Source organism: Callionymus lyra, chromosome 3, assembly GCF_982586985.1.
Source record: "Callionymus lyra chromosome 3, fCalLyr1.hap1.1, whole genome shotgun sequence".
In the NCBI taxonomy this organism is placed as follows: Eukaryota; Metazoa; Chordata; class Actinopteri; order Syngnathiformes; family Callionymidae; genus Callionymus; species Callionymus lyra.
The window spans coordinates 22,543,116-22,566,172 of NC_141820.1; the positions used below are offsets into that span (position 1 = coordinate 22,543,116).

At 39.8% G+C, this 23,057-nt stretch overlaps 3 protein-coding genes across 6 annotated transcripts; all 3 read left to right on the forward strand.

The window, feature by feature from the left end:
- The first annotated feature begins 2,265 nt into the window (after positions 1-2,265).
- On the forward strand, positions 2,266-12,387 carry slc9a1b (solute carrier family 9 member A1b). The gene is made up of 12 exons (XM_087787072.1): positions 2,266-2,675; positions 5,336-5,790; positions 5,854-6,104; positions 6,177-6,394; positions 8,511-8,707; positions 8,768-8,857; positions 9,136-9,206; positions 9,728-9,874; positions 10,338-10,452; positions 10,526-10,624; positions 11,270-11,342; positions 11,408-12,387. Exons 1-12 carry the CDS (start codon positions 2,414-2,416, stop codon positions 11,524-11,526), a joined length of 2,097 nt encoding a protein of 698 aa, XP_087643198.1. The 5' UTR covers positions 2,266-2,413; the 3' UTR covers positions 11,527-12,387.
- Positions 12,388-12,529: 142 nt separating this feature from the next.
- On the forward strand, positions 12,530-13,792 carry fabp10b (fatty acid binding protein 10b, liver basic). Its single transcript, XM_087785834.1, has 4 exons — positions 12,530-12,653; positions 12,723-12,895; positions 13,324-13,413; positions 13,678-13,792. Exons 1-4 carry the CDS (start codon positions 12,587-12,589, stop codon positions 13,747-13,749), a joined length of 402 nt encoding a protein of 133 aa, XP_087641960.1. The 5' UTR covers positions 12,530-12,586; the 3' UTR covers positions 13,750-13,792.
- A 331-nt stretch (positions 13,793-14,123) lies between these two features.
- srsf10b (serine and arginine rich splicing factor 10b) lies at positions 14,124-21,097 on the forward strand. Of its 4 annotated transcripts, XM_087787074.1 has the most exons (7): positions 14,124-14,139; positions 14,467-14,565; positions 17,464-17,568; positions 18,521-18,624; positions 18,703-18,874; positions 19,015-19,068; positions 19,839-21,096. In XM_087787074.1, exons 2-7 carry the CDS (start codon positions 14,513-14,515, stop codon positions 20,035-20,037), a joined length of 687 nt encoding a protein of 228 aa, XP_087643200.1. In that variant the 5' UTR covers positions 14,124-14,139; positions 14,467-14,512; the 3' UTR covers positions 20,038-21,096. The 4 variants fall into 4 exon arrangements, with proteins under 4 accessions (XP_087643200.1, XP_087643199.1, XP_087643202.1 ...); XM_087787073.1 differs by lacking the exon at positions 14,124-14,139 and having other exon boundaries at positions 14,420-14,565; XM_087787076.1 differs by lacking the exon at positions 14,124-14,139 and having other exon boundaries at positions 14,420-14,565; positions 17,464-17,558; positions 18,511-18,624.
- The last annotated feature ends 1,960 nt before the right edge of the window (positions 21,098-23,057 follow it).

The following is a 23,057-nucleotide window of genomic DNA, read 5'->3' on the forward strand; positions in this document are numbered from 1 at the left end:
TGTGAGAACTTATTGTATACAAAAAGAAATCAGCTCTTCTGAGGTCAACAAGTAAGTGGTTGAAAAAGAAGGAGGAGTTCAATTGTGTTGTGGAAGAAGGGAAGTGGTTGAACTGTTAAATGTGTTTTATTCACACGTGAATTGCATAAAAACATTTCCGTCTTTCTTGAGTTTGATAGCTTTATGCAAAATAAAAAGTTGTTAAAATAGATGTTAATTCATTCTATTTATTTGTGATTAATCAAAAATGAGTACACAGTTATATAGTGATTAATAGGATTTTTTAAATGTCTGCTTTTCTATAAATATAATTCAAATCGCTTTGATGTCTTTGGGGCAGGTACACCTTCGAAGTTTAGAAATTCACAAGAAGCCAAAATGATCTTCAGACTTGGACGACTGACTCCTGGTTACTTCCGTCTCCTCCAGGTGGGTTCAATTTTTTCCGGAAAAAAATTGTAAGCATAGATAGAGTTCCCTTTTACTGCTTCTCCATTGCTGGGCTGCAATAGTGACGATCCAGAACCAGCTTTGAAAGAAGTTAAACCTCTTTAATTCCATTAAAAAAACGAATTAACTTCTCCCCTCAGCTTATATAATAATAAACAATTTACAACAAAATGTTGACATACAGTGGAGATTTCCTCTTTGTTACATTAATGTGTACCTCTGATGTCTCTGTGCAGGGTCAGGTGTCGGGTGAGGTCCGGCTGCAGCCACAGAGCAGTCTCATCAATCCCATTGCCATGACGATGGCAGCAGTGGGGATGTGTGTCAGTGTTTACAGCGCCAGGCGGCTGAAGCAAACACACCCCTAACAACAGGGGTTGAACTGGACAGTATGTTTGAGATAGAAAGTTTGTGAAAGTGGAGACGATGGTGTCCGAGGAAGTCGAGAGAGTGTTGGTGAAAGGTTCAGAATGAAGATGGAAAAGACAAAACTCAGGACTCGGGGAGAAGATTCTAACATGATTTTTCCAGTAGCTGCATCTCACTGTTAGAATCTCCTACATGTGTATTTCACCGTATGTTGATCGTATTTATCCGCACAGCTTTAACTGTATTGATAACATTTGCACATGGTATTTTAGCTATTTTTAATTTGTATACAGTTATTTTCTAATATTGTGTACATTTATATTCTAATATTGTGTACTCCTTTCTTAAGGCACTTTTTCCACAATGAATTTCCGAAGTTTGAAATAAAAACATGCATGTTTCTAATCATGAACCATTTTCTTCAAGTATTTTTATTTCAGATACCACATAAAGAATGGCAAAGCAATATTATTAAATCTGTTTAAAAAATGTTTTTTATGTCCAACTAGGAGGAGGCCATGGTGCACACCAATGAACTGATCAAATCCAAATACATTTAGTTGAAATCACCTGAAGCTTACCTGTTAGTCTGCTAGTTAAAAACATACTTACTTAAAACTCTTCACCTGCTTCCAGTTTCTTTCAGAATCAACTTTAAAATTCGTGTTCTTACTTTCAGATCTATTCATGGTCAGGCTCCTCCTTACATCACTGATCTGATCCAGCCTTACACCCCAGCTCAGGCTCTGAGGTCTGTGGATCAGAATCTACTTTGCGCTTGATGGAGTCTACTGACTCCTTCAAAAAACATCTTAAGACGTTTTTATTTGTTCAGGCTTTTCCTTGATTTTCTGGAACTCCTGTTGTGTTATCAGTTTTATCTTGACCTTTAAAGTATATACTTTATTGAATATTGTTTTGATTGTTTAAGTGCTTTGTGACCCTGGTCTGGAAAAGCGTTATACAAACAAAAATGACTTACTTACTTACTTACTAACTTCATAGTGACGAATCTTCAACCCTCCAATCTGACTATGAATAAATGATGAAAATCCAAAAATATTTTAGTTAATATAAAAAAGAAAGTCTTACTCTGCACAAGTCCACATGTAGATCTGCATTTAATTGTTATATTTAAAAATAATTTTCAATGATTCAATTGAATTGTTTACATGTTTTTATTATCCACCATTATTTTTAATATTTGTTTTAATATTTATGAAATAATCATTTGATAGAGAATTATGGCCTTCTAAAAATGTTGGTTATTTTCTATTATTGCCGATTCTTTTTTTAGATGATCCTCCTTCCAAAGTGCACCTATTTTAAACCAAATAAGAAACTGCAATAACGACTTCATGCCGGTGATGTCATTCAATAATCCCGCCCCCCTTCAGTGACAGACACTTGTGGGTCCTCCACCACCACGAAGCACTTACATGAACACAAGCATGTGTAACGTCATGGGGATGAGAGGTGGTCTCCCTCCTGCTGGTCTGCAGCGGCGGTAAGAAGACCGAGTGGAGCCGAGGGCGAGCCGAGTGGAACCCGAAGTGGAGTCGCCGCAGTCTGGCCGTTCAAGCCCACTTTTGACATGGCTCCGGCTCGGTTGTTGTCCGACCTCCGCGCACGTCTCGTCGTGCTCGTGACGCTGCTAGTGCTGGTCTCCTCCGCCAGCCACGATGATGCCCGGGAGAACCACAACCACACGGTCCCGGAGGAGGAGGGTCCTCACGGGACCAACGTCTCCGGTCACGGCAGGAAGGCTTTCCCGGTGTTGTCGTTCAACTACCATCACGTGGGGGAACCGTTCGAGATCTCACTGTGGGTTCTGCTGGCACTGCTCATGAAGATCGGTGAGTCTGAGACTCTCTAGCGGGTCCAGTGTGGAGGAGGTGGGCTGATCTACAGATGTTTTGCAGTGAAGACTCACATCTGCACCAAGAGTCTTCAACACAAGTTGTGTTTTCATCTTAAGAGTGTGCATGGAAAATGGGTTTCTATAAGAATTGAATTAAAATTGATCCTAGAGAGGCATTTCAATAACAATATTAAAGCCACTTAGTTATTCAATTCAAGGCATTCGCCTTATGTAAGACACATATTTGATTAAAATATATATCCCATCTCAGGCATGAATCTGTATCATTAATCAATATATTTTTATAATTGTGAATCAAGAGTCATTTTTCATAGATCAGGTGAATTCATTTTGACCACCATGTTCCGTACATAATGCCTTTTTGTCCCATAACACTCAGTGTTTTTCTGCCAAAAAATGGTCTTCATGTTTGTTATTTGAGTGCAGATATAAAGAGTCCATCAGTAAATATATACATTAAGATATATATTTTTGACACATCTCAACACAAAGCAGATAGTAGCAAGTATATCATTGAGTTAAAAATGTCATCCCTTTTAATCTATTGAGCTGAGAATAAAAACACTAAATTTAAACAATCTGCTCATCTTATACAAAGTTGAAAGTATGAGTTAGATGCTGTCTTACCTACAAAACATATATATAAATTATACCAAACTGTTTGGTATTAGCTTGCTTCCATGTTAAGAATGTAAAACATTATTTTTTAAATTAAACTTTTGAGTACCTCTGGTGGTAAGTACTTTCTGAAAGGGGAGAAATTGTCTATGTTCTTGGTAAAAATAACAAAAAGTTGAGATTTGTGTAATCTGCATCACTTCACAATAGAGTTAATAACAGTTCATCCATCACGTTTATTTCAATGTATTCATGTCTCTCGGACAGAGATCACTCACAAACATAGCGATACTTTTGTGGTCCTGAATGAGCAACATTGTCGTACCCACATACGTGAGAAGAGCCGCCGTGGAGCCCCCATGACTACCCTGGTAGACTCTCTCGCACGGCACTTAGCAGCTTTTTGTTATCAGGCGCTGCATTAGTACAGGAAGTCGGACCATCCCCACGAGAGAACAGCTGCGCAGACAGATAACCCGGAAAGTCAGAGTGAAGACGCTAAACAAACACACAGATTAGTATGTATTAGCTCCCATTCAAGTTCATCGGCCTAGTATTCCTTATCCACCATTCTTTCAGTCTCTGTGCTGACACTGCTGTACCAGAGTGTAGCTTAGACGGACATGTGCTCCATTTAAGCAAAACAGCTCAGATTTACATTGGTTGATGCATTTCTACTCCGTCTCATGGTCATCACCCAAAGGTCTGACTTGTGTCTCTGTCAAGGTCAAGGGGTAGAGCTCAAGCAGTAGAAAATGAGCCAAAACGTAGCTCAAAAAGCATTAGGATGAACATATTCATTTTCAAAAGGAGAATGCAACCATGTGATGTGGAGTTGTTGCCAAATTAAGCTGTTTTTCATACATTTATAACTCAGTTAAACCCAAATTAAAAATTCACAGAAAGACACTCATGCAGTCATTTTGGAGAAAAATGTTTAGTTTATAAACAATATATGATTTCTTCTAAAGCGTTATACAACATAATTATCAACAAAATAAATCTCTTAAAAAATATCATGGTCTGTAATAGTTCTGAAAAAAACAATCACATTTTTTACCAAATACATTGTAGAAAATGTCCACCTAGTCTAACATGTATCATTTATTGTACGTTTCTCTTCAGTCTTCTTTTTAAGGTCAATTGGCACAGATGTATTTTGCTCTAAAGGTTCTGTGTGGAACTCTGCGCCTCGGAGTGTGTTTCCAAATGAGCCATTACACTTGTATGGTAAATATTGTAGGGATCGACAGTCGTAATTGGTTGACTGGGTGGTAAATTATCATGGAAGCTGTTCTGCCTGACTTCAGGTCACCATTACTGAGTGTGTCGTCGAGAGGAATGGCACCTTGCATTGGAGTCAGAGTAAGAATCTTAAATAAATGACCGACTTTGTCAACTTGGCTGGTCTGTAATCAGAAACAGCTTTAAATTTGAACTTGACACTTTAATCTAGCTGTCTTCATGGTCTCTAAAACTCACCCCAATTCTATTGTCTGTGATGCAAAGATAAAGTACATGCTATACAAACTCAGTAACCTGGAAATTTGAAGGATTTTATAAGCTCCCCTCGACAGCAACTTGAAAAAAAAGGACACATCTGGGTGAAAGAGATCGTATGGTCACCCTTTAACGCATCTAAAAGCCTTCAGACTGAATATGGATGAATGCTCTGTGGATACATTCATCATCATAGTGTTGTTGCTGAAGTCTCTCTGTGGCTGCTGTGTGTGTTTGTTTGTTGAGCCAACAACGCATAGAAGAATTGTACAGTTCTTTGGTTTTGTCAATGCTTTTTTTAAGTAAGTTATTGCATTAGTCCTATGTTGGTTCATGACCTACCACCACTAGCTGACGATTTATTTTTCAGTGGCAGTAATTGATACACTTAGAAGCAGCATGAGTGCAGCATCTGATGCTTTTCATTCTGTGTTCCATTCCATGAGTAGAAGGTCGACACAAGATGGTGTCCCTCTTTGACTTCTCGATACTAATACGAGATTGTTTTGTCGACAGGGTTCCACTTCATCCCCAAAGTATCGGGCATAGTTCCTGAAAGCTGCCTGCTGATTGTGGTCGGCCTTCTGGTGGGAGGCATCATGCGAACGGACGAAGTCCCGGTCCTGGACGAAAAACTCTTCTTCCTCTACCTGCTGCCTCCCATAATCCTGGACGCCGGCTACTTCCTTCCCATCCGGCCCTTCACGGAGAACCTGGGCACCATCCTGGTGTTCGCTGTGGTGGGAACTTTATGGAACGCCTTTTTCATCGGAGGGATGATGTACGTCGTGTGCCAGCTGGAGGGCGCTCAGCTGGCCAGCGTGGACCTGCTGTCCTGCCTGTTGTTCGGCTCCATCATCTCCGCGGTGGACCCTGTAGCGGTGCTGGCCGTGTTCGAGGAGATCCACATCAATGAGCTTCTGCACATCCTGGTGTTCGGGGAGTCACTGTTGAACGACGCGGTGACTGTGGTGAGTCCAGTTTGTGACCATAGTCCTCACTCAAGTCTGACGTTTGCTTCATGTGTGTTTCAGGTGCTGTACCACCTGTTCGAGGAGTTCTCTGAAGCCGGGACAGTCACCGTGACGGACGCTCTCCTGGGCGTGGTCTGCTTCTTCGTGGTGTCCCTCGGTGGCATCATATTGGGGGTCTTTTACGGGGTCCTCGGGGCCGTAACGTCCCGCTTCACGTCGCACACGCGTGTCATCGAGCCGCTGTTCGTGTTCCTGTACAGCTACATGGCGTACCTGTCGGCGGAGGTCTTCCATCTGTCCGGGATCATGTCGTACGTCCTTGTTTAGCGACGTCACATTTTGAGAGGCAGCCCTTATAAACTCTCTCTTGTGATCCCGGGCAGCTTGATCGCGTGCGGCGTGGTGATGCGGCCGTACGTGGAGGCGAACATCTCGCACAAGTCCTACACCACCGTCACGTACTTCCTGAAGATGTGGAGCAGCGTGAGCGAGACTCTCATCTTCATCTTCCTGGGCGTGTCCACGGTCGCCGGTTATCACGAGTGGAACTGGACGTTTGTCGTCAGCACCCTGGTGCTCTGCCTGGTGTCCCGAGTGATCGGTCAGTGCAAACTAACGTGTTATAATTGTGTTTATGTAGGCATTAAGCAACGTAAGTAAGTAAGTAAGTAATTTTTATTTATATAGCGCATTTCCAGACCAGGGTCAGAAAGTGCTTAAACAATCAAAACAATACTCAATAAAGTATATACTTTAAAGATCAAGATAAAACTGAGAACATAATAGGAGTTCCAGAAAATCAAGGAAAAGCCTGAACAAATAAAAACGTCTTAAGATGTTTCTTAAAGGAGTCAGTAGATCCATCAAACACAGAGAGAGGAAGATCGTTCCAAAGCTTAGGAGCAACAGCCTGGAAGGATTTCTCTCCTCTGGTCCTGAACTGTGTTCAGGAACCATCAGTAGATTCTGATCCACAGACCTCAGAGCCCGAGCTGGGGTGTAAGGCTGGATCAGATCACTGATGTAAGGAGGAGCCTGACCATGAATAGATCTGAAAGTAAGAATGTGTGAAGCTTACTTAATTATTATTATTATTAATTATGAGATATACTAGTTGAAGGAGTTATATTGATTATTTTCAACTATTTTAATTTCATATCAATGAGGTAGATCAGGGGTCCCGACCTTTTTTGCACCACGGACACGTATAATGTCAGACAAGATTTTGCGGACCGGTGCAAGTAGTACTTCAGTAGGGGCACTTCCTACATGGTGACAAACGCTAACGTCTCTTAAAAAGCTTTTTTATGAGTAAAAAAACACATAAAACATTCAATATAAATATGAAATATGTTGTAGAAGTCTACTGACTCCTTCAAGAAACATCTTAAGACGGTTTTATTTGTTCAGGCTTTTCCATGATTTTCTGGAACTCCTGTTGTGTTGTCAGTTTTATCTTGACCTTTAAAGTATATATTTTATTGTTTAGGCGCTTTGTGACCCTGGTCTGGAAAAGCGCTATATAAATACAAATTACTTACTTACTTACTAACTTAGAAAGTGTCCTTCAATCACACAATTGAAGTTATTTTCACTAGTCAGAACGTTTTATTTAAAGACGTGTCCGGACCAAAAACGTTGGCTGGAAAATGTAGCGGGGCGATGCAGTGTGTGGCAGATAAATATAAAAATGATATGACCAGCATAAAACTGTTTATTGTATGTTCAATAATAATAACAATACACCTGAACAACTGTGAACTCTTTTACAAGTTTATTTACAGTGTACTCATAACATCACGCCAAAAACATAACACAGAAAGCAACATCCACTCTGCCCCTCTGTTGTCTTTATCTTGCTCTTCCGCATGCTCTCTGGTCGCTATGGTAACGTGTAAACATACCTTCAAAATAAAATGATACAGGTAAAATACCAATGCAACATGAAACGAGTATAAATGCAATATAAACTGCAATACATTGTGATACCATAGAAACAGCGATATATTTGTAGTGTTGTCCAATACTTTCCCTGGTGTTTCAGAATTTACAAACTACTCTTAACAAATTTGAAACTGCGTTTATTTGATTTTAAAACCAAACTATGTCCCAAACACCAGCTTTAAGAGCTGCTGGAGTTGACTAGATCTCTCGTCCTCAAGTGCTTTGTGAGCCTGGCTGGCAAAAAGGCAATTTATGAATAGATGTTACTTACTTGCTTGATTGTAAATTTGAAAAATCAAATATTTTCTACAAGCTGTATTGGAATTTAAACCATTAAACAAGTATAATAGAAAAAATAGGATTTGAAAGCCAAGAAGAAAAAGTATTTTCTTACACAACTAGTATATGATCTTTAAAACAGTGTGAGCGAGCGGCATTTTTAATTTAAAACTCCAACTTCCTCGGTTCAGAATGTTCCGCTGTAGCTGAGTAACCGTTCTCAATAATGGAATCTGAGTTCGATTGACATGTCACCCTCCAATTATTTATAAAGAGCCTCTTTACACGATTGGTTTGCTCCAGAGTTAACTAAAAAATTGTAGTGTTTATTCCAATAATTGTTTGATGGGAATTTGAAGAAATGATATAGAAACATATCCAGGAAAAAACAAGTCTACAAATATTACTTACTTACTTATACTACCTTTAAATATTACCAAAAGTGTCAGATATGACATCTATCTACAATTTCTGTTTGTGTTTTTATACTTCAGGTGTGGTGGGACTCACCTTCATCATCAATAAGTTCCGTGCGGTTAACTTGACCAAAAAAGATCAGTTCATCATAGCCTACGGAGGCCTGAGGGGAGCCATCGCCTTCTCCCTGGCCTTCCTGCTGACCGACACGAAGATGAAGAACCTGTTCCTCACGGCCATCATCACCGTCATCTTCTTCACCGTCTTCGTTCAGGTGAGCGTTCACGTTGACCCGCGCCGTTCCAGCTCTGAACTCCTGACCGACTGAGTGCAGGGAATGACCATCAGGCCTCTGGTGGAGCTTCTGGCGGTGAAGAGGAGGAAGGAGAGCGACCAATCTATTAACGAAGAGATCCACACACAGGTGAGAGAAGAAGTCATGAATAACACAAGTGCTTACCAAAGGTTTTCGTGGTATAAGTCTACAACAGGGGTCTCAAACCGGAAGCCTTGTTCATTCATGTCTCGTTAGATCTGCACTAATATGCATCCCTTATTTTTAATTCATTTAAATAAGACAAAACATAAAACAACAAAATAAATAAATAAATAGTTTATGGTTTATACAGTATATTCATTAAAAGTTGTCATCAAAGATAAGGTTTTTATATATATGATTTATTTTGTGTGTTTGCTTCTAAGGTCCTGGATACTCTGGTCACAGGAATCACAAACATCTGTGGTCATTATGGTCATCACCACTGGAGAGACAAGTAAATGTTTTTCCTCCCATAAATCATTTTCATATAGTTCATCATGTCAATTTACTTCAGTTTTTATTGAGTCACAAGGAAGAGTAGAACCAAGAAAACAATAAGCAGCAAAGTCATCAAATGTATTATAATAGTTGAAACTATAAGACAATAAATATGATATTAATGTTGAAATGTTAAATTGTCTTATATTCTATTTTTATATTTAACTGTTACATATTGTAATGTATAGTGATAGGTGAAAATAATCTAATATTAACATTGATTTACGCTCAGGGACATGGATAATGAAACTATAACTATCAACAAAATTGTATTAGGTAGTTTCTGAAGAAGATGTTTGCTACAAAGTCAAATTTCATTTATTGAAAAAATGTCACTTACATCAATCTTATCTCCATATTCTTGTGTAAAAGTGTGTTTTGTAACATTTATACAAATGTGTGCTTCATTGTGCAAGCACTGTAATTGGAAACACAACAATTCAGTAGAAATGACAACTTAAATGGTTCTGTGTCCAGATTCGATCGCTTCAACAAGACATACCTGAAGAGGTGGCTGATCGCAGGAGATCGTTCCATGGAGCCGGAGCTTCTTTCCTTCTACAACAGGATGGAGATGAAGCAAGTGATGATGATGGTGGAGAGCGGTAGTGCAGTCTCCATGCAGTGAGTCTACCAAACAAGCAATGTAACACTTAAGAAAATCACGCTTATTGTTCTCAAGAATCCCAACATACCTTATATTTTTTGTTTACAAAAGACAACAGAGATTCTTGAAGTAACTCTACAGTATCTTATGTTATAAAAGCAGAACGATAAGGAGTCAAATATTTGAAAATAGAAATTAGAGTCACGATCGATCAACTTTTTGGAGTTTTCTGAAAGTCACTGGCGATAATTGAGTTTTAAATTTTCCATATTGTTCTAGTTCATGGGCTTTTTCTGTCTCTTTGAAGAAAGAGCTGAGCTAAAAGACGACGCTATTGATGAACTGGCCATTGTATGTTTGTAGTCGCATCTATGGTCATCAACAATTGTTTACTTAGTAAACAATTGACACGAAAGTCATGATATTGGAATAAAAGTTTCATCATCATTTATTGTTATTTTTGTCGTGTGGCCCTCATAGGAACCTCCAGCAGAGAGATCCCATCATCCCGAAGGTGAAGCCTGCGATCTCCAAGAGACGCGAGGCGGAAATTCGGAAGGCTCTTCGATCCAACATGCAGAAGACCAGGCAGAGGGTACGTTTCTATCCACTCGCGACTTGACCCGAGCATCATAACTTTGAGACATGAAGAACGTTTGTGCTCTCAGCTGCGCTCCTACAGTCGACACGACCTTATGGTCGACCCCTTCGAGGAGGACGTCAGCGAAGTCCGCTTCAGGAAGCAAAGAGTAGCGATGGAGCGCAGGGTGAGTCAAACACGCGTCTGTCTGACTGGGCTTAAATTGTTGCAGTCCATGATGGGACCAGTTTAGGAGATTTGTAATCGTGGGGCATAGGGTTGTGAGAAAACTATTTTTTCACGATCCTGTATCGATATTCAACAGATTTTCTTCTACACTCTTTTTTTAAAATTTGAAATCATATTTTATTTCATAAAAGTATGTATAAAATATAACAAATCAATTTTGAAATTTACAATTAAATTGCATTTTTTGTTCATTTGTGTGTTTTAATTAAACCTTCGCCCACTAGTTGGCAGCAGTTATTAGTCCTCCGCCGCTAGCGGAACAATTGAATCCTGTAAGGTCCCTGCATGACTGAGGACAGGAGGATACCGTCGACTTCAGCAGCTTTTTAAAGCTGATGTCACGCAGTCTGTAAATTCTATAACGCCAGAATCAAATACTTGGACTATACTTTAAATATATATTGTTGTTCCTACAGTATCGCAATATATTTAAATGCCGCTGTATCGTAATGTGTATTGTGTTACTAGATTCTTGCAAACATACACCTAAAGTGGGTTAAGATATTGTGTTATGTTGCTCTGGGCTGAAAGAGACTTTTTGTGATTTGCGTCATGATCCATTTTTTTGCCCTGTGATTCACAGATGAGTCACTATATGACTGTTCCGGCAAAACCACCAGAGAGACCCTCTGTGAAAAAAGTCAATTTCGATGCAGGTCAGTGAACTTGTGGAACATGAAGTTTGTCGATTAAACAGTAAAAACACACCATCGCTCCGTAGATTTGCAGGTTTACAGGTACGATCCGAGTAAAGAAGCTGAAAGTCTCCAGCCTCGAATCAACCGTAGCCCCTCGGATTCTATCGTCTTGCTGTCAGAAACGGTGCAGGAGGAAGAATAAGAAGAAGCGCATCTCCTGGTCTGTCACGATCCAGGGGAGACATCGCGAATCAGCACATTAGTGAATCCAATACTTCATGTGTTTTATATAAAACGTTGCTGCATGACGACTTCTCAGGGAACATCTGATGTTGCTGCTCCAGATCTTTGTCAGTATTGTGTGTTTTTGTATATTTGTTGCAGCAATGACCAAATATTGAAGCTAAAATTGTTTTAATCCAAGTGTTACATTTGTGATCTCTTCAGCTTAAGTGTTACTCCTTAGAGCTCAATGTCAAACGTATGATGCTTGATGTGCCTTGTATGTACTTGTCAGTGATGAAAGTTTTCAAATCACATTTCTGATCAAGTTTAACATTTGCACAAGTGATAAATGACATATCTACATATTTATTTTTGGAAATTTGGAACGATGTCCAAATATATATAAGCAGAGTAAAGATGTGTTGATCTCCTGGTGAGGTCGGTCAACCACAGTAGAAACCTTCTGCTTAAGCCTCCGCTCACCTCTTGTAGCCTAAAGCAAAACCTGCATGCTGCTGTATCTGTTTATATACACGAGTATGGATCCTCCATTTGTATCAAAGCACAAAGAAATGTATTTCGGCAAGAATACATTTTCACTTTTTAGGACGTAACATGAAGCGGATTCTATGTTTCTGGTGTTTAAGCTGATTCAGAGAAAGCATCACGACCTGTATGAGGTCAATAAACACTGTGTATCACTGCCTCAGCTACTGCCTGCACTATTGAGCTATGTCACAGTTTTTCTTTTAATATTTGTGCTATTTTTAGTCTATGAATAAGTTGCTGTGATGAAGGAAGCTTAAACTGTTTGCTATTAAAGTCGGTCATGTTGATAGTAATGTGTCATTGGTTTATTAAATGTGGGAAATGTCACTAAATTCGAAGCTAGGCAGAAGAAATAATCTCTGTTTGACTCTGGAAACTCCAGTTGGAATAACAGGGAGGGTGAATCCCCTCACTTGCCAACCAGCATAGTGTAATGGGAATTAACTTCTAGAACAACAAACATCTTTGGACAACACAGCAGCGCAGACATGGATTTCAGCGGCTCTTGGAAGATTTATTCTGAAGAAAACCTGGAGGAGTTCCTGAAAGAAGTTGGTATGACATCGACAAAGAGTGTTTTGCGAAGTATTTTCAGGATCGATGCAGGAAATCGTGTCTTTTCAGGTACTCCTCAGATGGTTGTGAAGATGCGTAAGGAAGTGAAGCCCGTGATCACCATCGAGCAGAATGGCAACGATTTCACCTACACCATGAAGACCCCCATGTTCACCAAAGTGCAGCAGTTCAGTCTGGGAAAAGAGACGGAGATGACTACAGTCGACGGGAGGAAATTCAAAGTGAGTCCTTCAATGAGATCATGATGTTCAGTTGACAATTAGTTGATGCCCAAAGTAAGAACACTTTTGGTGTAAAAAGTAACACAAAAAGGAGAAGGACGACGACACTGTTTGAAATGCAGAAAGACAAAGAAACGTCTAGTAGTGAAAGAGTGCTGATGTCACTCTGTCACTCGTCTTTGTTTTAACAATATACTGAGAAGCGAAGAGAATTCCCAGATGTAGTTTTGGTCTTGGGAGTTCTCTGTAGGAGCCGAGGCGCTCTGGAGCTCTCTGGTCAGTACTTGAGTTTGATGATGGAATATTTTTGAAATTATATTTATCTTTTACATTCGTTTTGTGTGTTTTTAATATGGAACTTTTCTACTGACATTTCTTTCAATGACCAATAGGATATGAATAAAACATATTATGTATGTTTCTAACAGTGTATCGTGCGAGAAGAGAACGGAAAGCTGATCGCTGAAGCAGAAAAGTTTAGATCTGTTCGAGAGCTGCAAGGAGAGGAAATGGTGGAGGTTCTGTCAATTTATTTAATTATTTGTAATGTTTGGGTGTGTGTTAGTTGTAACTCCTTTAGTCCAAATGAATTGTTTTATTTTCTTTATCCAACTTTAATACAATCATCTTCCCTTAGTCCAATTTTATACATCGGATTTTATAAAATGTATTAATAAAGGTGCAAAATATGAAATGGTTTGAAGATTTGACTGTCTGTGAAAAACTCAATTTTAACTTTGAAGAAATGCTTTTTAAAACCTCTTCTTTTCTTTTCTCTTCAGACAATCACTTCAGGACCTGTGACTTACATCTGCCGAAGCAAGCGAGTCCAGGTCTCTCCCAGCTGTGAATAAACCTTGCCTTTGGGAAAAAAATTAATTTTATTGAATAAACTCCAAAATAATTTGGCTGATTTGTGAGTTTTTATTTCATTTCATTGCTATTTGAAAGTAAGTCTGTATTTTCAGTGGTTCGTTTTAGTCAATAGGTTTTCATACTTAGATACTAACTTGACAGTGTAGCACTGCTTGAAATGGTCATTTCCACCTTTTGTGAATTATATGCTTGAAAAGGAATAACAACAACAATTTGTAAACTGTCCTTTGTATCAGAGATAATTGTGCATGTCAATGAAATAAAGGCAATCTCACTAGAATAGAGTCAAACACTGAGAACTTTTCAGTGAAAAGCATTTCCTCACTCAGAACTGTGTCATAAGACTCGTAAAGGAAAGAGACAGAAAGGTAACTATCTTTTCTAGACTGGAAACTCAAGGTAAAATGTATTTGATTTGCTTCAAATTAAAATGTCACAATGAATAATTTAGCAGGGTGTACAGAGTGAAATATAGATTGTGTTTAATCAAGTTTAGATGAATACGCATCTGAAATTAATATTATATTTTGCGAATCCTTTAAAGTCCTAAATTAAATTATTTGAGTGAAACTACACATTTAAACCAGTAGGTGTCAGTAACGCGCCAGAGTGCTGTTGTAGCGGCACAAGCAAACGTAGATGTGCGCATGCGCTGCCATATTTCTCTGACTGCAGTTTGCCTTCTTTCTTATCAGCGAACCATCTTAAATATCTGGAGGGTTGATCTTTAAAAGCTCACCCATGCGGCCCCCAAGTGCTTCTCTGTTCGTGAGAAACGTCTCGGACGAGTCCCGGTGAGTCCAAACCTTCAGAGAAGCTCCATGAATGTTATGCTACGTTAGCATCGACTAGCAGCTATTCAAGCTACATCCTCCACAACACGAGAAGTATTTAATATATTTAGGTTAACCACGTTATTAAAGACTCTCTTTTAAACACATCTGCGTGTGTATTAACGATACATTTGTTTATTATGTTTATGTTTTTACCTCCATCGGTTATCTCTGTAGATTAACACGAATACCATGTTTTTATTTAGTGGAGCAATAATGTCTCTTTAGTGTTGGTTGTTCCTAACTTTACTTTAAAGGAATCGAAGGTTTAGAGTTGAATAAACTTGTGGATTGGCACCAGCATGTGTTCCCTGGCTGAAGGTTCATCACACTTTCTTAGTGTGTGGGCTATTTTTAGACGATTCACCCACCGTTTTTTTAAATACCTCTAAACAACAGACGGATGGATATGTATATATGATTCATATCCACCTTCTCAAGAGGCAAAAGCCAGCATTTATTATTACACATGATATTCTTTTTTAATATATACGCTTTGTGATCAACTTAAAATACGAAGGTAAAAGTAAACTGAATCGTGTATAGAGCTCAGAAATAATCCGAAATGGGGATGAGGATGATGTGTAAACTGTGTCAAATGACCTTTAATCTCAGACATTACTCAATATTCCAAGGTCATTGACAGATAAGTCATTTGAATAGGTTAATTTTAAGATCAGAAGATAAGATTTTAAACATTTCCAATGCAGTGTTCACATGCCTTTTAAAATGATGAACTAAGATCTTTGTTATGTTTTTACACTTGATGGTATACAGCCGCAAATAAGAAAAATCTAGGGTGACCATCATTCATATGCATATTATATATTTTCGAAATGGTTGAACAAGTATTAGTAGGTAGATAAAGCGTTAAAGGAAGACAAACATGGGTGTTCTTTCGTTCAACAAAAAACATGAATTCACAAGTGTGTTCTATAAAGTGTCCTCGTCATAAGGTAAGGTAAGGTAAAACTGTATTGATCCCTCAGGAGGTCTCCTTCGGGAAATTGTTTTTTCCAGCAGCCAGCAATTTTCCATAAACAATACAAAATAATAAATAAAAATAAAATAAGAAGAAGAACATAAAGAGAAAAAGAACAAGATGACACAATCTAAGTCTAAAGATAAAGACAAAGAACATAGGTCAAAGAAAAACAACAAAGACAAAGGATACAAAGACTAACATAGAACAGAACATCCAGATACTTTCACTCCACTCCTGCCCCCGAACTCAGAATTGTACAATTTAATAGCCCGAGAGATGAATGAGTCCCTGAGTCTATTTGTTTTGCACCTGGGTAGGAGCATTCTGCATTCATTCTGCTTCTCTGCTCACTGATGACAGTGTTGAGAGGATGACTGTCATCATCCATGATGGACAGTAGTTTGTTCAATGATCTCCTCTCAGCAACTGTCACCAGTGAGTCCAGCTTCATTCCAACCACAGAGCCAGCCCTCCTGATGAACCTGTCCAACCTGTTGACACTCCTCTTGGACACATTTCCACCCCAACACACCACAGCATAGAACATGACACTGGCCACCACAGACTGGTAGAATATGCAGAGGAGCTTCTTGCAGATGTTAAATGATCGAAGCCTCCTCAGAAAGTACAGTCTACTCTGAACTTTCTTATACACAAGGTCTGTGTTGCAGGACCAGTCCAGTTTACTGTCCATCCACACACCGAGGTACCTATAGTTGTCAACTATCTCCACCTCGTCGCCTCTGATGGACACTGTACGTGGCTTTGTCCTGGACCTCCCGAAGTCCAAGACCAGCTCCTTGGTCTTTGAGGTGTTCAGCTGCAAGTGGTTCCTCTCACTCCAGTCCACAAAGTCACGTATCAGACTCCTGTACTCGTCTTCGCCGTTGTCCCTGATGCATCCAACAATGGCAGTGTCGTCAGCATACTTCTGGACGAGACTCGGCTCTGAATTGTAGCAGAAGTCTGAAGTGTAGATGGTGAAGAGGAGAGGGGCCAGTACTGTCCCCTGAGGTGCTCCTGTACTGCACACCACAGTGTCAGACTTGATATCCTTCAGCCTGACATACTGTGGTCGATCAGTAAAATAATCCGTAATCCAGGAGACCAGACCAGGGTCCACATGCATCTTAGTCAGTTTGTCCTGGAGCAGAGTGGGTTGGATAGTGTTGAAGGCACTAGAAAAGTCCAGGAACAGGATTCTCAGGATTCTCTGCATGCAGTTGCAATTCACTTTTTTTTTTTATTCCGAAACCCATAAAATCTGAATTTATATATAATTTATACAGGTTACTCATTTAACAATAGCATACAACTGAATATTATTTAAGGCAAAAAAATTGATTTGTTGTTCTATTTTGCTTCGTACAGTGATTATCTGTTGGTTACACCAAAAGAAACATGGTTGCCCCTAATGATAAGGAAACAATCCTATTTAAAATGTACAGCAACATTTTAACAAATATCTCAAATCAGAAGAACATGAACATTTTTTTTAAAAGTTGAAGCGTAACACACATTAAATGTTAAACAAACAAATATAAAACCTCGTAGCCACGTTTCACAGGGACACAACTTCTAGTCCACTCATTTCTGAACTTAGAAGTGTGATGTTGTTCAGGCTCTGAGATCACAGCTTTCACAACAAAGTGCTTTAAGGCGTGCAGTGTTCACTGACTTGCATGTTGTTGTTCTACAAATGTATGTATTTGTGTTTGAATATAAGGTTTTGTGATTAAAAAAAAAAAAAAAGTTCAGTAGCCATCCTCATAATAATAATAATAATAATAATAATGTCCTCCTCAGTCACCAGTTTTTGATATTTTGATGTGGATGTATGGCCTCATGAATCCTATTCTATTTATGGTACTCAGGCCTGATGATTTGCGGCGAGAATTTGGCCGCTATGGTCCTGTAGCTGATGTCTACATCCCACTTGACTTCCGTACACGTCAACCAAGAGGATTTGCTTACATTCAATATCCTTTCCTCCGTCGATCTGCTGCTGTCTTCTCTTGATGAAAGGTGTGTTCTTGAAGTGTCTAATGTGTTCATTTCTCTGTTATTGCTTCAGAAATAAAGTCAAAGAGTCGCGGTGTAGCATAGCCAAACTGACCTGCACGATCAAAGCCAGGGAAAGGTTGAACAAAGAAAGTAAAGCATGAAGAAGAGACAAAGCCTGGATGTGGCAAAGACAAAGACTGGGCAAAAGAAAATGAAATCAGAGACAAAGTGGAAAACAAAGTGTATCGTGTAATCCCTCTAAGAGGTTAAAGTTCAAGATGTTGAGGTTGAAAATCCAGATCATCCAGGCCAAGTCTGAGACATATTCTGTATCCTCCAACTCTCTGCCTCAAGGCTTTGATAACATCAGTTTCTCTCTGAAATCAACTGCTTTTAAACCTTAACTTGAAAATTGAATTTGCTGATTCTTAATGTGAGGATTCAACACATAGAGATCATAAAACTTGGTTATCTTTGGTTTCTTTGGTAGCACAACCACGTTTTTTTGTCACCATGTTTAATTTGCACTGTTGTCCTCACCGTGATGAGACAAAAGACCACTTAACGTCAAGATTTACACAAACTATCTTGAAATGAAGAATCCTGTTTGAAGGACATAAAAGACAACATATGTACCAACCAAGGATTTATACACACTTTAAAACCACTACTAATATATTTACTGTAAACCATGTCTTCTTGCCTAATATATTTTCTTGATCCCTACATTTGTTTCTACAATTAATCATTTAATTCACACAATTTAAAGTGACTTCGGTTAAAAAAAACATTATTTTGTAAATGACCAAACATCGGCAGGTTTGCTAATACGACCCTTCAAAGATATATTAACCATAATAGAGTTGTTGGAATACGTCGTATTGTTCACCATTTTTGAAACGAGTCAAAGCCTTAACCAGTCGCCATGTTTGAGGATGTGCGCGACGCAGAGGACGCTCTTCACAGCCTCGACAGGAAGTGGGTGTGCGGCCGACAGATTGAAATCCAGTTTGCCCAGGGAGACCGAAAGAGTAAGTGTCTGAAGAAAGGTTTTTTTTTTACTTAATTCCTCGACTTGACTTGATTCCTTTCTTTTTTTTCTCCGACAGCGCCGCACCAGATGAAGGTGAAGGAGCGGCGGTCGCCCGGCAGATACTCCAGAAACAGCGACTACGACAGAGACAGCCGGTGGAGACGCTCTCGCAGCCGCAGCTGTGAAAGATATCGTTCTCGGAGCCCCTCGTACGAGCGGCGCCGGAGACGCTCCGGGAGTCCTCGAGAGTGAGAGTCACCGTATTTACTTGATCACAGAACATTAGACGTACCACAGAGATTTCATCTAATGTATTGAATGTTTCGTGTCTACTGTTGTCTCCGTGCTTCCCATCATTCCTCCGCTCTAACAGGTTTCTCTCTTCCAGGTCACGCGGGCGTGCATACGGTCGTGGACGCAGCAGGAGCCATGAAGACGAAAGGTATGTGTTTATTATTCTATTTAGCGAAAAGTAGCCAAATTTTACTGTTTTGTGACAAAAAAAATGAATATGATGTAATTTAAAAAATATATTCATACAGGTTGAGCGAAGTCAACAACAAGCAAATTGTAATTTTGTCCTTTTTAACACATTGTTCAGATCAATGTTTTGATGAAGGTGTGAACTAGAACATGTCAAGAGACGCACTTTAATGACATCTGCTGGGTATGTCCCGCCACTGCAGAAAATATATTTTTAGAGATTTGATTTTATAGTAAGTAAGTAATGGTTATTTATAGGGAATGTAGAATTACTGTAGTCATTGTTAAGTGTATATAACGACTGCCATTTCGTCGTAACAACAGGTCGCCTGTTTGGCATAATAAATACAGACCAAAGCTTCCTTTAAAAAAAAAAAAAAAAAAATCGAAATGAACTAAAAAATAATTTAAAAAGCAAAAATATTTTTCTTCTTCTTGGTGGGAAATGGACTTCGAACTATTTTGGTCCATTACTCCCACAGCATGGATGTGTTTTTCACGAACCACTGCAGTATATTTTAGGGGTGAATACAGCTCTAGAGTAAACATTGATGTTCTCTGGATCCCACTTCTCTCGAGGGAGGATCTCACAAACTTCTCTTCAGCTGTTCCAAATAGATGGCAGCTGGAGTTCCCACACGGGGAAGTAGATTGGGACACGTGGGTGGTGGGGAGCACATGTGTCCGAGTCCTGCAAAACAGCCAATGTCAATCATGTCCTACCACCAGGTACCACCAGAGGGCCCGCAGAGAATCCAGAGGACGCTCCCAGTCTCCTTCAGGATCTCCGCGGAGGGATCAGGACCCAACCTCGTCTTCCCACTTCGCTGGGGAGGGTCTGAGGCACTCCCGCTCGCGCTCCATATCGAGGTCGCGCTCTCGCTCTCATCCTCGGTCCTGGGCCGGGCGAAAGTCCGGGGGCTGTTAATGAGAAGAATCTTTAGGTCCTTTTTTTATTTCTTTTTTTTTAATTATTATTTGAGACACGGCAGCAGATTCATGAGGAGTTTGACCTGGAATGTAACTTTTGATCCAGATCAGGGGACTTGTTTATAAACAAAAGACATCAACGATTATTTGATTGGCTGCGTTGGACAAACTCTCAAATGAGTGAAACTGTGTGATTGGCTCTCTCAGACTTCATCAAGCAGGTCATAGGTCAGCGCTCGTGTGGGATGGTTTCGAATGACATAAGTCAGGAGATTCCTCGTATTTATACATTTCAGTTAAAAAAAGGTGTGAGGCTGCATATATGTTACTTTTACATGATTAACACTTGAAATCACCACAACTGCCTCTGCTCCGTTCTCCGCCTATTCTTTCCAAATTTCCCTCCAGCTTTTTTAAGTGTCATGTATCGTCTGTGAGCATCTTTTGTGAGTGTGCGACGGTTATAAACGGGTCCCCTGGTCTCTGTGATGAGCCGTGTTAAGTGGTCGTGGAGTCGTTGCTGGCCTGGAAAAAACCTCTTGTTTTCATCTAGTTTCCCCAAAATCCTATGCACCGTGCATTCTTTTATAAAACCTCCAGTCTTTTTAAAAACGTGGAAATGATCGCGAGTTGTGTTAACATGATGCTCCATCTCTTCTATCTTTGAGATATAACCTGTTATTTTGAGTAATAAAAATACTGTTAAAAAGGATTTCGTTGTTGAATTACATAAACTTGCAGCCTCAGACCAAAGATGAACTTTACTGGCAAATCATAGACTCGAAGAGAGAAGAAAAAGTTTATTGCCAGTAATGTGAAGACAAAACAGTTTTTTTTCTTTGTGGTGTTGTGGTAAACGATATATAAAATAAAGAAGAGGTTTTACCCCTTACTAAAGTGTGCTATAAACTAATCTAATTGCCATCTTGTGGCCTTTTATAATAAACACACTGCCTCATCAGCCCATCACTGCAAGCTATATCTGTCAAACTCATAGTCCAGGGACCAAATCTGGCCCTTCAGGTTATTTTATGTGGCCCATAGAACAGTTGGTGCCAAAAGAAGTAGATTAATATATTATCATATTAATATCTTGGTCGATAAAGATGACGGTGTTTAAGACGAGACAAAGGTCAGAGATTATTAAAGTTATCATTTATACAGAGACTTGCAAGTGAAACTGGTGTTAAGGAAAAGGAATTTTGCGCCAGTCTTTGGTGATAATGAAGATATATTTTCAAACATGACAATCAGACTCGCACACAGTTTTGTAAATAAACTTTAATTTATTTTTGGCCAACAACTTAAATTGTTCAATTATTTTGACTCCTTAATTGAGTTTGACTCCATGGCGTGAAACCATCTTGCCTGGAAATACGATAAGATGTTTTTGAGTGTTGCTTAAAGGGTGTTATAGAGTTATATAGATGGAAGACTAATCTCCAATCAGAGTAATCGCGGGTAATCGGGATACAGGATCATGTGTATCTGGGGGGGCAACCACAGGTCAGACCCTGGACTGCACCGTTGGCTCAAGCCTGCCTATACATAGCCACGACCAGGGAGAGGGGTTAAGCGGCGAGTCGACATCCATGAACAACTAGCTGTTGCCTTGTTGTTTATCAGTATCAGTAGTAGAGTCTGGATGGAAAAGCCAGCAGCACAGACGCTCCACCCAGTCACACATTGATTTCCTTTTAATGGAACAGCAAGTATTTCAATTAGATGACCAGTGAGGTCAACCATGGTTGAAATCGGACGTGTCCCATTGATCACTGCGCTGAGGACTGTATTGATCCAACCGGCGCAACATTAGCATCACTGGTTTATGTCAGTCCGAAGAGCTTCTTGCTTTAGGGTTAACCTGACAAGACTGTTGAACCAGTGACCATCACTAGATGAACTGCTTTTGAGTTCGAAGCATCGTTGACCTTCCTCGCTCAAAGTGAGGGTAACTTGTGAACCAGCTCTACCATAAGAAACCTCAGACAGACCCGAGTCCATCACGACATTGTGATCTTCCCCTGCCGAGGAGGTCATGTTCCAGCCACGCTTGGGTCCATGTGGATCGGGAACCCTTCAAGCCCAGAGTTGAAGGTTCAAACAAGGAGAGGAGGGCGTCCCGGGTCCGTTGGCGTCTGGATCAGTCCGTGATTAGCTGCGAGGGAAATGGCAACAGAACTTTGCAAACTATTGATCTGTCACAGGCTATAACTGTCCGGCCTCACTTCCATCTGTGGTCTTTGGCGAGTGGAGAGCAGCGTCAACATGTGCGTGACTGAAGGTGGGAAACTCTCACCATGAGAGGTACGTGACTCTAGATTATCTATGAATTTACATGTTAAAATTCTACCAATCGATGCTGGAGATGTTTTTAGTTTTTTCTGTCAGCATTAGTGTTTCTGCCAGGGCGTGATGAGTCCAGACTCCTCAGTAATAAGTAGTTGATTAAGATATTTAGGACTAGATCTAGACTTCTGTGAGACCAGCAGCCATTATAGTTGTGTAGGTTCATCTCTACGCACAGAGAATCTCGCTCAGTTTTCTCTGATAGTCAGCACTCACGTGTTATATAAACAGAGATAATCCATAAATAGAAGAACCGTCCAAACGATCACAGACAAATTTTCCAGGAGATCGTGCCAAAAAAATCTCAATTACCAAAACCTTTTAGGCCTGATGTAACTCGATGTGGTTGATACACTAGACACGTGTGAGAGTGGAAGATGCAGAGGTTCACGAGGAAGAATAAGATGAGAACTAGAGAAGAACATGTTGGTGGCAGTTTTAGATCTATAAATGTGGTGAATGAGGTTGTGAAGAGGATGTCGGTGATGCAAGAGTGAGATCAATATACAGTATATTTTAGGCGGAAGAATTGCTGTGGAAAAATATCTCTTAGAAAAGGGAACGGCAGCATCACTGCTTTTCATCTTGTCGTTCTTGTCTCTTTCTTAAGGAAGACTACTAGATGTTAACCAGGGCAGATATCCGCATGTTTTCATCTGGGAAGGTTCA

Coding starts and splice junctions, on each gene's coding strand:
- fabp10b (XM_087785834.1), top strand. CDS start 12,587: ATGGATTTCAGCGGCTCTTGGAAGATTTATTCTGAAGAAAACCTGGAG. Junction 12,896..13,323: donor TCGACGGGAGGAAATTCAAA/GTGAGTCCTTCA, acceptor TGTTTCTAACAG/TGTATCGTGCGAGAAGAGAA. Junction 13,414..13,677: donor AAGGAGAGGAAATGGTGGAG/GTTCTGTCAATT, acceptor TTTTCTCTTCAG/ACAATCACTTCAGGACCTGT.
- slc9a1b (XM_087787072.1), top strand. CDS start 2,414: ATGGCTCCGGCTCGGTTGTTGTCCGACCTCCGCGCACGTCTCGTCGTG. Junction 2,676..5,335: donor GGCACTGCTCATGAAGATCG/GTGAGTCTGAGA, acceptor TTTTGTCGACAG/GGTTCCACTTCATCCCCAAA. Junction 11,343..11,407: donor AAAAGTCAATTTCGATGCAG/GTCAGTGAACTT, acceptor ATCGCTCCGTAG/ATTTGCAGGTTTACAGGTAC.
- srsf10b (XM_087787074.1), top strand. CDS start 14,513: ATGCGGCCCCCAAGTGCTTCTCTGTTCGTGAGAAACGTCTCGGACGAG. Junction 18,625..18,702: donor TGCCCAGGGAGACCGAAAGA/GTAAGTGTCTGA, acceptor TTTCTCCGACAG/CGCCGCACCAGATGAAGGTG. Junction 18,875..19,014: donor CGCTCCGGGAGTCCTCGAGA/GTGAGAGTCACC, acceptor TCTCTCTTCCAG/GTCACGCGGGCGTGCATACG.